General features: G+C 39.0%; 1 protein-coding gene across 1 annotated transcript in view; it reads left to right on the top strand.

Moving 5' to 3' along the window:
* Window positions 1–12,055, top strand: part of LOC107091417 (desumoylating isopeptidase 2-like) — a 20,736-nt gene that overhangs the window by 3,373 nt on the left and 5,308 nt on the right. Inside the window, exons 3-5 of the mRNA XM_015385338.1 lie at window positions 5,257–5,329; window positions 8,515–8,608; window positions 8,688–8,829. Of these exons, the coding sequence (XP_015240824.1) occupies window positions 5,257–5,329; window positions 8,515–8,608; window positions 8,688–8,829 (309 nt within the window). The remainder of the gene's footprint in view (window positions 1–5,256; window positions 5,330–8,514; window positions 8,609–8,687; window positions 8,830–12,055) is intronic.

Genomic DNA, 12,055 nt, shown 5'->3' on the forward strand with positions numbered 1-12,055 from the left:
AAGTAAAAAGTCGCCATAAAAATAAGTAGTAAAGTAAAGTAAAAATATCAGAAAAATCTACTTGAGTACAGTAACGAAGTATTTGTACTTCCTTACTTCCCATCTCTGTAAATGTGCAATAAGTGCATGACCTGATTGTTGAACTCAGGTGTGTCAAACCAGTGACACGTGTAAAAGGTGTAGGACACCGAGCGTCCAGGTCCACACCTGAGGCATTTTCCTTTGTCTTAGTGGTCTGGACTTTAAGCTCATTATGAAACTTTGGCTAAATTAATTCATTTTCTAGATGATATTTGTCCAATCAGACTTTGAAGTATTAAAAAAAAGATTAGGCAAAAAAGAAGCAGAATTCAAATGAATGTCACACATCTTATTGATTTAGTTTTTTACTATCAGATAAGATCAATAAAATTCATTGAACTGTGTAGTGATGGCATAGAAAATAAATATGAAATAGTTTTTTTGTCAAATATGATTGTAAAAATACAAATTCTTTCTTATTTTGATTATTTTTAATGCTAATATTTTGATATTTTTGAAACTGTCACACATTCTTATAACAAAATATTCCACTTTAGGAAAGAAATGACCTACCAGCAAAACTTTAAAGCCCCTACATAACCCGGAAATGTACTTTTACTTAAGGTTCATTCATGAGAAATTAGCAAAGGGAAAGGTGTCTATTTATACTCTGAGCTGTGAAACTTAATTCTCCATCACCTCTCTGACCTCGGTTACTTCGTCCTCAGTCCCACAGACACGACACACAGACAGGGGTCCTCCTGCAGACTTCATCAGACCTCCTGCTTCTCATATTCTGTAATGCTTAGTGGACTATGTCCATATAACCACATGTTATTGAAGCAGGTGTAAAATGGGCTGCAAATCATTAGGATTGATGAAGTGGATATTTAAAAATCTGTCCTAATCTATTGGAAATGCTTACGCACAGGGAAATAGGTATAACTTGGCTTTACATATAATATAGTATAATAGAATAGAATAGAAAATCCCTTTATTGTCCCACAATGGGGACATTGTTGTGTTGCAGCAGCAAAAGATTATAGCAAAAGTGTTCACATAAATGTGGACCTTAAAGAGTGCATACAAATAACAGAATACTTGACAGAATTAACTAAATAAACTGCACAGTGTATTTACAATATAAATACTGTGCATCTGGAAAGAATAAATAATCAAAATACAGCGGTGGACATTTTGACAGTAATGGATATGTGAAAAATAGCAAAAAATACCAGAGATGTGTAAAAAAGACAGCAGCAGGTTATTTAACTGACTAAGACAGAAACTGGGCAGAATCAGCCTGAATGGAAGAAACTGAGGTTGTTGGGAACAGTGGTGGTTCTAGAGTCTTCCAGCTGCTGGGAGGAAGGATCTGTGATAACGCTCCCTGGTGCCTTTAGGGTGCAGCAGTCTGTCACTGAAGGAGCTGTCCAGTTCAGCACCAGCTTCATGCATGGGGGGGGAGACATCATCCAACATAGATGTTCATTTAGTTAGAATCCGTCTGTTTCCTGCATTGAGTCCAGAGGGCATCCAATCACAGAGCTGGACTTCCTGATCAGCTGATCCAGCTGCTTCCTCTCAGAAACACGCTGCATTGCAACCGTGTAGAGAAACACTGCACTACAATTTACTGATAAACCGAAGCCTGCTGCCATTTTTGTAATTACCCAATCAGATATCACAGACCTGCAGCTGAACAAGTTCATCTTAGTCCAGGATTTGGAATATATTTAACCTATTTTACCCCAAACAGGTAAAAGATAGAACTTTTAGGTGCATGCAGCCAATATGAATGAATAGTTCAGGTTCGCTGCTTGCTGCTTAGAACTGAGTGACTATTTTAGTTTGGCTCCACTGCATTTTTAGCTTCAGTTAAAATGTAGAAGTAGGATCATTTCTTGCATTTTGGTTAGTTTTGGCATGCAGAAGGAAGGACAACATTTATGCAAGAACAAACACTGCCAGCATTCAACAGAAAAACCTGTGAGTGGAGGTGAAAAGAAAAGAGCCAGGACTCTAGATGAGCTGGAGAGATTGTGCAAAAAGAAATAGCCACATACCTCTCTGTTTACAGCTCTGCATTAGTGAATGTTACAGGAAAACAGGAGCTGTACAAAGCAATGACAGAAAAAAAAATAATTGAGCAATCTTGGATTTTGTTTAAAAATGTTTTATCTTTTAATATGGAAAAAAAAGGTTTGAATTAGATATTAAAAATGTTTATCTTTACTAGGAGTACCAACAAATGTTCCTACTCTTGATCCACATTTTAGATCCAGGTCCAGTTTGAAATCCACAACTATTCTCAAATAAAGCTCTCAGATTGTCTCCAGATGTGACGACTTAAATGTCTGCATTAACTTCCAGCTTCACAGGTAACAGCTTGATGTTCTGTCTCTCTGGATAAAGCCTCAAAATCCTTTAAGAAAATTAAAAACAAGAATAAAAGATGACAGAGAGAGTGAGTCACAGCGGCAGGGAAGACGATGAACTGATTGTCAACAATGGGACCAGTATTGCACGCAACAACGAGAGTGACAAGCGTGAAAAGGCTTCACTGTCTTTGCCTTCCATTATGAGAGTCAGGCGTGTCAGATTGATCGTGTTCGCATTTTTCTGCAGCCTGTTTCCTTTGTGGAAGCTGAGACTTAAATGTTTTCTGTTGGTTTAAAAATAATGAGAGCCGGTGGAGTTTTGTTCACATCACTTAATGAGACTCAACAAAAAAAAACAAACAGTGGAAACACTTTTATAGTGTGACTCTGGGTCCGGAAAAGGTTGATTTATTATTAATAAGGGACGACTGAGGCAACATAGAGGATCTTAGGATGTTATTCTCATGGTGTCCAACGACATGGAAGTATCAGTGGGTGATGGGTGGGGCAGCTGCAGTCTTTCCATGAATTATCTCTAGGCTGTCTGTAGAGAAGGGTCAGGAAGTTGATTTACACTGACGGCAGCCCATTTTCCTCTTTTGTGGCTTACTGTAAATCAGCAGAAAGCATTCGTCTTCCTCTGCTCAGTGCATTTCAGGAATGCCGCTCTGCTACAAGTCTAAAGAGAACATAAGCAAAGTGCAAAATGTAGGTCAACAGCAACATTATCTCTCTGTGCTATGAAAAGGTTTTTTCTACCTCACAGGTTTCTTCTGGTTTTGCTTTCATTCCCGCTTTTACTATTTAAGTTGACCAGAAATCTTTTAATTTAAAGAAAAAGATAAACACGAGTAAATAAAATAAGACATTTTTAATTTAATCTGCTGGAGGTTTCTTCCTCTCCACTGTCGCTACAAGCATGCTTAGTGTGAGGGATTGCTGAAGAGTCAATGAGTCGATGCAATCAGCTGGTTTTCCTTAGATAGAAAACTTTGAATCAATCTGACTGGATGATCTGGTGAACTGGAAAGTGACCTGAGATGACATGATGTGCATTGGAAATAAACTGAATTTAATTGAATTTATAAATAAATATATATCAAGAAAAACAGTCCAACCTAACTTAACTTAGTCGACATAAAGAATGAAATGTTGTGTTTCCATTTAGATCTATTCAATTCAAATCTATTCAGTTTATTTCTATAGCTCCAATTCACAACACACGTCATCTCAAGGCACTTTCCAGTTCAACGTTTTCTATCTAAGGAAAACCAGCTGATTGCATCGACTCATTGACTCTTCAGCAATCCCTCACACTAAGCATGCTTGTAGCGACAGTGGAGAGGAAAAACTCCCTTTGAACAGGAAGAAACCTCCAGCAGAACCAGGCTCAGTGTGAGCGGCCATCTGCTGAGGCCCACTGGGGTTCAAGGAGACAGAAGCAGCTGTAAAAGGCTACTATCCACACTCAGACCTGATTGTTAATTATATTATTTGCCAAACTTGAAAATGATGTGAAACTTTCCAGTTTCCTGCATGTGGACCCTTGTATTCACCGTTGTTCATATATGGCCACTGCAGTCACTGTTACAGCAATAACAGCCAGGAGGTTTTAAGGCGGTATTCTGCATATATAAACGACATAAAAGGAAATACTAAAACTGCTGACATAATGCATCATAAATCACGATGAACACAGTAAAAGTTTAACTACTGTTGATGCATAGCATCCCTGTTTAACATTACAACATGGAGAAAATTGGAACCATGGTGAATCTTCTGAGGAGCGGTTGACTGACCAAATGTGCTCCAAAACAATCAACAGTTCATCAAGAAGGGCACAACAGAGCCCTAAAAATAATCTAAAGTACTGCCCAACTTTTAAGGTTTTGTAGTGACCCAGTCAAAACCTTGAACCAAACTGAGATGTTCCAGTATTTGATCAAATCTGTCTTTTCTGCACAAAAACATTCTTTCAAAATTAATCTAATAACGTAGTTATTGGTTCCTAAGGCCTAAAAACCTGCACCTACGTTTAGAGTCAAATTTATTTAGATATTCGTATTTTTATGTGGAAATTATTATTCAGAAGCTACTTATTGGGCTAACTTTGTCAGATTTAAAAAGTTATTTGATGATCTTTCATTTTAAAACCAAAATAAAGTTTATAGGGAGCAAATGCTTTTTAACACTGCAATAAGAAATGATAACTTTTAGTTGCAGCATCAGGGATCATCAGCAAGCAGAGTTACATGAGAAATCAGAAAATAAACAGTTTGCTTTGTGGTTTTTTTTTTTTAATGTTTTTTCAAACTATCCTTGTGACTTTAATAAAAATGAATAAATCAAAGTATATCAGATGATGAGGATGTTGGATGTAGAGCCAAAACTAAACTATTCCTCTGAATTCTAACAAACAAAAAGGAAACCAAACTGAACTCACTCTCAAATGACTGTTCTGCTAGTTTCAACTAACCATAAAAAGGGTATTATTCATTTAAAATAAAAAAAACTAAGAATATTGTAAAAAATATGATGAATAATTAAAATTATCAATCTTTAAAAGAGTAAAAACAGATTATTTCCCACTTTTTACTCAAGAAGTAATTCATTACTATACTATACTATGATATTTTTTCATCAGCATTATTTTTCTCCAGGCACCTAAATTGTTATTACAGTATAAAGATGATATGATCTTGAATCTTAATCAACGCATTTGACTGAAATAATTCAAATAATTTAGTTTTTCATTTAGCTTCTGGTATCAACTTTTGCTTTTCTGCGTTATTCAAGGTGACAGGATGAGAGCACGCATGTTCTGACTCCTTCTTTCTCTCCGTTTTCTCTGCAGTACTGGATAAACGAATACACCTCCAATCTGGGCATCGGAGTCTTCCATTCAGGGATCGAGATTTATGGCCGAGGTAAGACGCAGACCGTGTTTACATCTGTAAAATCCCATTACACATTCTGGGTGCAGGAGCGCTCTGGGGCAACACAGAGCTGCTTTCAATGAAAGGACGGTGAGATCTGAGCGAGGCAGATGAAGTTATAAAAAAAGGAATATGGAATTATACTCCTAATAGCATGACCCCATTTCTCTTGGTTGAGTCACCAATGAGTCACTCTGTGTTTATGTGTGCGTGGACTGAAAATAGAGGGGCAGAATCCCTGCTGAAACCTGATCTCTAGACATCCAATGTGCCCTTGGAGCTGGAAATGTTGGCTCTCTGCATATAGAAATATAGTAAGAATGAGAGATCTAAGACTTACTAAAAGATAAATTATGCTTTGAAAAAGTATTTATCTTCTTAAAGTTATCTTCTGGTGTTGCATATTTGTTACCCAACTGTTCCAGAACATTAAAAACATTTTAATAGCAAACAAAGATTGTTTCAGTTGATATAAAAAACATATCTATGTGGAAAAAGTAGTTGGTGTGCCATCCTTGCATTTGAGGTTACTGTCAATTAGTTTTTTTTTTTAGTTTTTTTATTACTGTGGAGTAAGTTTAGCTAACTGTGCTTTGCATAATGGTTTTAATGCAACTTTATGAAATAATCTTTATCAATGAACAGCCTGTTTGGAGAGTGGTGGCCTAATCCTGGAGAGGCAACAGGATAGGAGGGCAGTCTGAGTTTGTCAGCGCAAAATTTATTTCAATGTGAAAAATTCACACGGAAAGAAAAAGACATTTAGAAGAATTTTATGGACAAAATTATTTTAATACCTTGGCATTCAGACCATCTCCAGGAAACATTAGTGCTGAATTTTACTTTAATATGCATAAGCAGCCCACCCCACCCCCACCCCAGGCCTGAAACTGGTGGTAGAGTGGAGAAAGATGAGCTGAACTGGTGAGATCCAGTAGACTGCGAGAACTGACACTAGTGCTTCACTCAGAACCCAGAAGATAGATGTCGAGCTTGGATAAACACTGGTTTGCACGACGTTGTCCATGATGAGCAAGCATGAAGTGAAAGTGGAGAGGAAAAACTCCCCTTTGTGAAGAAACCTCTGGTAGAACCAGGCTGCACATGGCGGTCCGTGACGGGGAACGCAGTACGAGTACGGTAGGAATGACACTCTGATAGGGATGAGGTTGAAGAAGCGCCACGGAAGATGGAGCTTAGCTACAGTGAGGGATGAGCTGGGTTGAATCGGGGTCATCTGAGTCAAAATCAGACAGCGCAACCACTGCTTGCACTGACTGGGTAGCAGGCAGAGTTGTGTATTTGGAGACATTTTAAGATGAGCTGATTGGTTTGCGTCGGAGGCAGATGATTCTCTGATGATGAGGCAAGTCATTTAGTTTCTTTAGTTGAACTTCCACCTAGGCTTCATTTATGAAGATTATGAAGACTTCATATATGTTAGGCTCAGAGAGAAAGAGAATAAAGAGAGTAGAGAACAGAAATAAAAATATAGAAAACATAGTCTGGCAAAAATTTGTGAATGGGTGATTATCTTGAAAACATACTAGAAGCAAAATGAAGTACAAGTAGCAGCCATTTGCGATTTTACCATATAAACCGTTGGTGGTGCAAAATTGGTCATTTTTTCCCATTTTCTCCTGCTTACTCCATGTCCGGGTCACAGTGGGGCCAGTGCCCATCTCCAGCAGTCTGCGGGCGAGAGGTGTGGTTGAACCCTGGACACAACACAGAGCAACATATTCTCATTATCAGTGCGTATGAAATCGTACGAAAAGTTATGCACACTATTTTGTACGTTTTGGACGTTTTTCCTCAAAAAACCACATCAGTGTGCATGCGCTGGCAGACAGAAAAAAAAAAGCAGATCCACGGACGGACGTAAAACTGGGAAAAACAGTGCAATCAGCACTTATTCATGTCTCTAACTACGTTGCTTGCTGTTTTATATCTTAGGGTTAGGGTCAGGGTTAGGGCTAATTGTAATTTATATTCTATATTCGTGAATGATGCGTCAGATGCGCACACGACGAAAAAAACGTCCAAAACTTACGAAATTACGATGCATAACTTTTCGTACGATTTCATACGAACTCATAATGAGAATAGGTTGCACAGAGACACACAAAGACAAACAACCACACACACACTCACACCTAAGGAGAATTTAGAGAAGCCAATTGTTCTAACAGTCATGTTTTTGGATTGTGGGAGGAAGCTGGAGTACCCAGAGAGAACCCACACATGCACAGGGAGAACATTCAAACTCCATGCAGAAAGGCTGAGAATTGAACCAAGAATCTACTTGCTGCAAGGCAACAGAGCTACCTACTGCACCACCAACTTTTACCTATGTTCAAATGTGCTTTTGGTATTTTTACTTTTATTTAAGTAAAATGTTTATATAAGTTTCTGGGCTTTTATCTGAGTGTTTTTGTTGTTTTTCTTTTGCATTATTTCCACCTCTGCATAGCACCAAGTACTAACTCTCCTATGGATGCCACACTCAGCCCCTTCTCCTATTAATGAACCATGAACACTGACTTTAACCAATGCCAACTGAGGTGTTGAGTGCTAAAGATACTATTCTGACTCTTCTGGGACTCGTCCCCTGAGTAGTCAGTACCTTTAGCAGACCAACCTGTTCCATGTTTCATCCGTACGTTTGTGGAAAATGAATGGTCCTCTACAGCCCTAAATCTCAGGTACTTTGTCTCTCAAACGTTCTTTACGTTTTTAGATTGGGGCATGATGTATTACCTTTTGAGATCTTTTATTCCACCTCATGTTGTCAGATTGGAGAAGTTTAGAGGATTTCTTATTTGATAAAAAGAGCTAATTCTCGGTTGATGTATTTCTATTCTGAATGGATAGCTTAATGCCCGAATAAAGAAAATCATTATATGAAAACTAGATTTTTAAACATGACAGCGACATGCAGACTTTATTTGTTGTTTTCTTTTACACCAATAATTGGAATATATTTTGTTGTTATGTCGTTGCTTTCTCTACTATGCTGTAATGCTAGGGGGTAGAACCCTGTGTTCAAGCTGGTCCAAATGGTTTAATTACTAATGTGTCCATGATCATCGCTCTCTGCCCTGTAATTACAGCTGTAGAGGCCTTTCTTTGGAATGTCTAACCTGTGTTTTGTCTCCTAATTCCCTGCCTTGCAGAATTTGCATACGGCGGCCATCCCTACCCTTTTAGCGGCATCTTTGAAATCAACCCTGGCAACGCTGCTGAACTGGGAGAGACTTTCAAATTCAAGTGAGTGCGCATCATTTCAGCACACGAAGCTCTTAGATGTTGCTCATGATCATGAGGGAGATATTTTTATTTCCAACAGGGAGGCTATTGTTTTGGGCACCACAGACTTCACAGAAGAGGACATAGATAAAATCATGGAGGAGCTGGGTAAAGAGTTCAAAGGGAACGCCTACCATCTAATGCACAAAAACTGCAACCACTTCTCCTCCTCGCTGTCTGAGGTCAGTGTTTTATACTCTTCCTCTTAAAGTGGTGAGAAGCAACATAGGAGCATAAATCAGTCAAATCTCGTCTGCTGTATGAACATCCATCCATCCGTCCGTCGCTCTTATCCCAGCTGGGCTCGCTTGTGCCTACCTCCAAATTTCAAAGGACGAGAGGCGGGGTTCTTCCTGTATAGGTCACCAGTCCATCGCAGGGCAACACAGAGACATGACAAACAACCATTCATGCACACACTCACACCTAAGGAGGATTTAGAGAAGCCAATTAAACTAACAGTCATGTTTTTGGACTGTGGGAGGAGCAACAGTACCCGCAGAGAACCCAGTCATGCAGAGGGAGAACATGCAAACTTCATGCAGGAAGATCTCGGAATTGAACCCGGAACCTTCTTGCTGCAAGGCAGCAGTGCTACCCACTGCGTCACTGTGCAGCAAACTGTGGAAACATTAGACATCAAAACTACATTAAAACGGGGTTTTCATGTTACACATTAATAACCTGTCTTCATCTTAGTTGGACAAAATCCTCCTCTTGTTCTAATGTTATGGAAAAAACTTCATTTGCTTTAAATTTTCAAATTGCAATAAGGGAACCTCGGTAAATGCATTTTTAAGATAAAGTCAAGGAAAAATGTCAGGTTAAAATTGTAAATATGGGAAAAATACCTGAAATGTTAAATCTTTGTTTTTTATATTTTGATGCAAGTCTTCCCATCCCTTGGTTCTTTCTCTATTTTTCATTAACACAAAATATTGTGTAAGTTACAGTCCAACGATAAAGTCATTAAATCCACCACAGCCTAAAAAGAAAGGAACAAAAATGCTCAATTTTATTGTTAGAAGAGTTGATCGATTAAACTGTTTTTGGACATGTAACAAAAGAAGCAGTATTTGCAAGTTTGTCGTTCAGATAGTCTATTTTGCAAGACAGAAGCAATAGAAATAAAATGTATATATGGTTAGGATTATTCTTACTAATGTTATGCTGTTAAACTCAAATAATACAATGCCTGTTGCATCTCACAACTAATGTTTTCCCAAGTAGGTTATCTAATTAGGACGGTTCCTCTGTCACAATAAAAAGACATCTTCATTCTGTATGTGACAAAGAATTGCTAATGGAAGGAGAGATGTGTCCTTAATCAAAGTGTAATATTCTGCTAACGTGTATTATGCAATGATGTGATGATGTGGCAGACTGGAGTTGTATAAAACGCTTCTTTAACTGTGATTCGGGGCCATTTCATGAGATGTGAACCCGGTTAGTAAGCTCTGTCTTCTGTAACCCTAAGCAACTTCTCTGGACTGAGTAAGATTACAATTTGTCAAAATCTGTCATTATGTCTCATGGTTATTTAATACATATACGTTAGGAAGTTGTCAAGTCTCAGAACAGTAGGATCCATTATTCGAGGCAGACAGATTTCTCTAAATGTTTATTGGAAACTGAGCTGAATTGAGCAGCGTCGGTGTCTAAGGCAGGAACCTGTGCAGGAAGAGACAACAGGTTAGAGACCACATCTTCCTGGAAGTGGATGATGATGAACGCGTGAGTCACTAACCTGGTCTGATACTTCAGTCGGGGCCCCGAGGGTGAGGTTGACTCCAATTGGTCGGCTGGCGTAACGGTTGCCGCACAGAGTCCTAGGCCCTGATGTATCGGTGGTCGGAGGAAAGGTCGGAGATCAGAACTGAGCAGCTGAAAGAAGGCAGGATAACCCAGAGGATGAAGCCAAAGCCAATGTTGGTGACATGTTCGGTTGTTAGAGCCAGGAGGTCAGAGATCCAGTGAGGTGCCAAGGGATAATCCAGAACGGAGTCGGGTAACAGTTCCAGGTTCGATTCGCAGACAGACAGAGATCCGGCAGAGTCAGAAGACGGGTCAGGCCAACAGATCAGACGGAGACAGGCAGGCTCAGAGGTCGAGAGGCAGAACAGGTCATGATCATGTAATCAGGATACAGGAATGCTAGGGTACTTCTCACTAACGGCTCGGAAATAATCTGGCACTGATGGCTGGTCTGAAGCCTGGTTAAATAGAGGTGGATCATTTAAGCAGGTAATGAGAACTGAGCAGAGCTAAGCAAGTGTGTGAAATGAGTAATCAGACCAGACATCAGTGCCAAGATCCTGACAGAGGTGTTATTTAAGAAGTTTGTCCAAGGTGATCTCTTTTCAGGAAAAGAACCAGAGACAGAAAGCTGCAAGGTGTAAACACAAAACTTTCCATTACAATATCTTTAGTCTGTTATTATCTCTAAGTTTCTTATTACGTCCAAGGTGTTGCCATATTTGTTAAATACTTTCTATTAAGTTGCTTAGTTTATTTCTTGCGTACTGTTCTCTGTGTATTCTGTTTATCCTCTTTGTTCAGAAGTATTTTTTCCCTTTTCGCAGGTTGTGTCATTGTTAGCTCCTTTCATGTAATGAAGCCTCCATCCCTAAGTGTTCCAGCTCTCCGCTGTCAACAAACCCTCTTTCTTCAGTAGTCATTCTATATGAGCGACACTTTCTTTGCCGGATTCTCCAGTTGGTATCCGTTAGCCTGCTTGTTGCTCCATTGCTCCACCGATTCCTTTATTCTCTGTCTGTCCTTTATGTCCCTTCTTTCTTCTGGTACTCCTTTAACTTTTTAGTTATTATTCAAATCTTCATCCTGCCCACGTTCCTGTTGGTGCTTTGGTCAAACTCCAAACCCACATAACAGGACATCACCATTTGTTTTCTTTGTTTGGAAACAGCCTTTGGTTACATTTATCCTTCATTGTCCATTTATACCTTTATCACCTTTTTTTTTTCTTATTACTTAAATCTCATCAGCACCAACATGTTTTTTGTTGTTGTTTTTTGTTGTGGCTGCTTTGCTTTATTTTTTTATTTTTTCTCTCCAAAATATTACTGAAGCCAGTGTGTGAACTACGTAGTGTCTCTAGTTTTTTAGTACATTCTTAGATAAAGCAAACTATTTAGAAATAATATTTAACTGACCGCTCCAACAGTCTTTATCTCTTTAAACAGAGAAGGAAAAAAAATTACTTCTAAAAAAAGAAGAAAAAAAAAGCATGCACAGGAAGTTGTGGTTTGTGTTTTCCAGTGTAGTCCTGTTTCTCTGACTGTGACTAACTGGATGTGCTCTCTTCGTCCTCTGACATGGGAGCTGGCTCGGAGCTCGTCTGCCTGGCTGTGTGTTTCCTGGATGGGCCGCCTTTTACAGCTGCTTTTT

Source organism: Cyprinodon variegatus, unplaced genomic scaffold (genome assembly GCF_000732505.1).
Source record: "Cyprinodon variegatus isolate N-32 unplaced genomic scaffold, C_variegatus-1.0 Scaffold336, whole genome shotgun sequence".
Classification (NCBI taxonomy): Eukaryota; Metazoa; Chordata; class Actinopteri; order Cyprinodontiformes; family Cyprinodontidae; genus Cyprinodon; species Cyprinodon variegatus.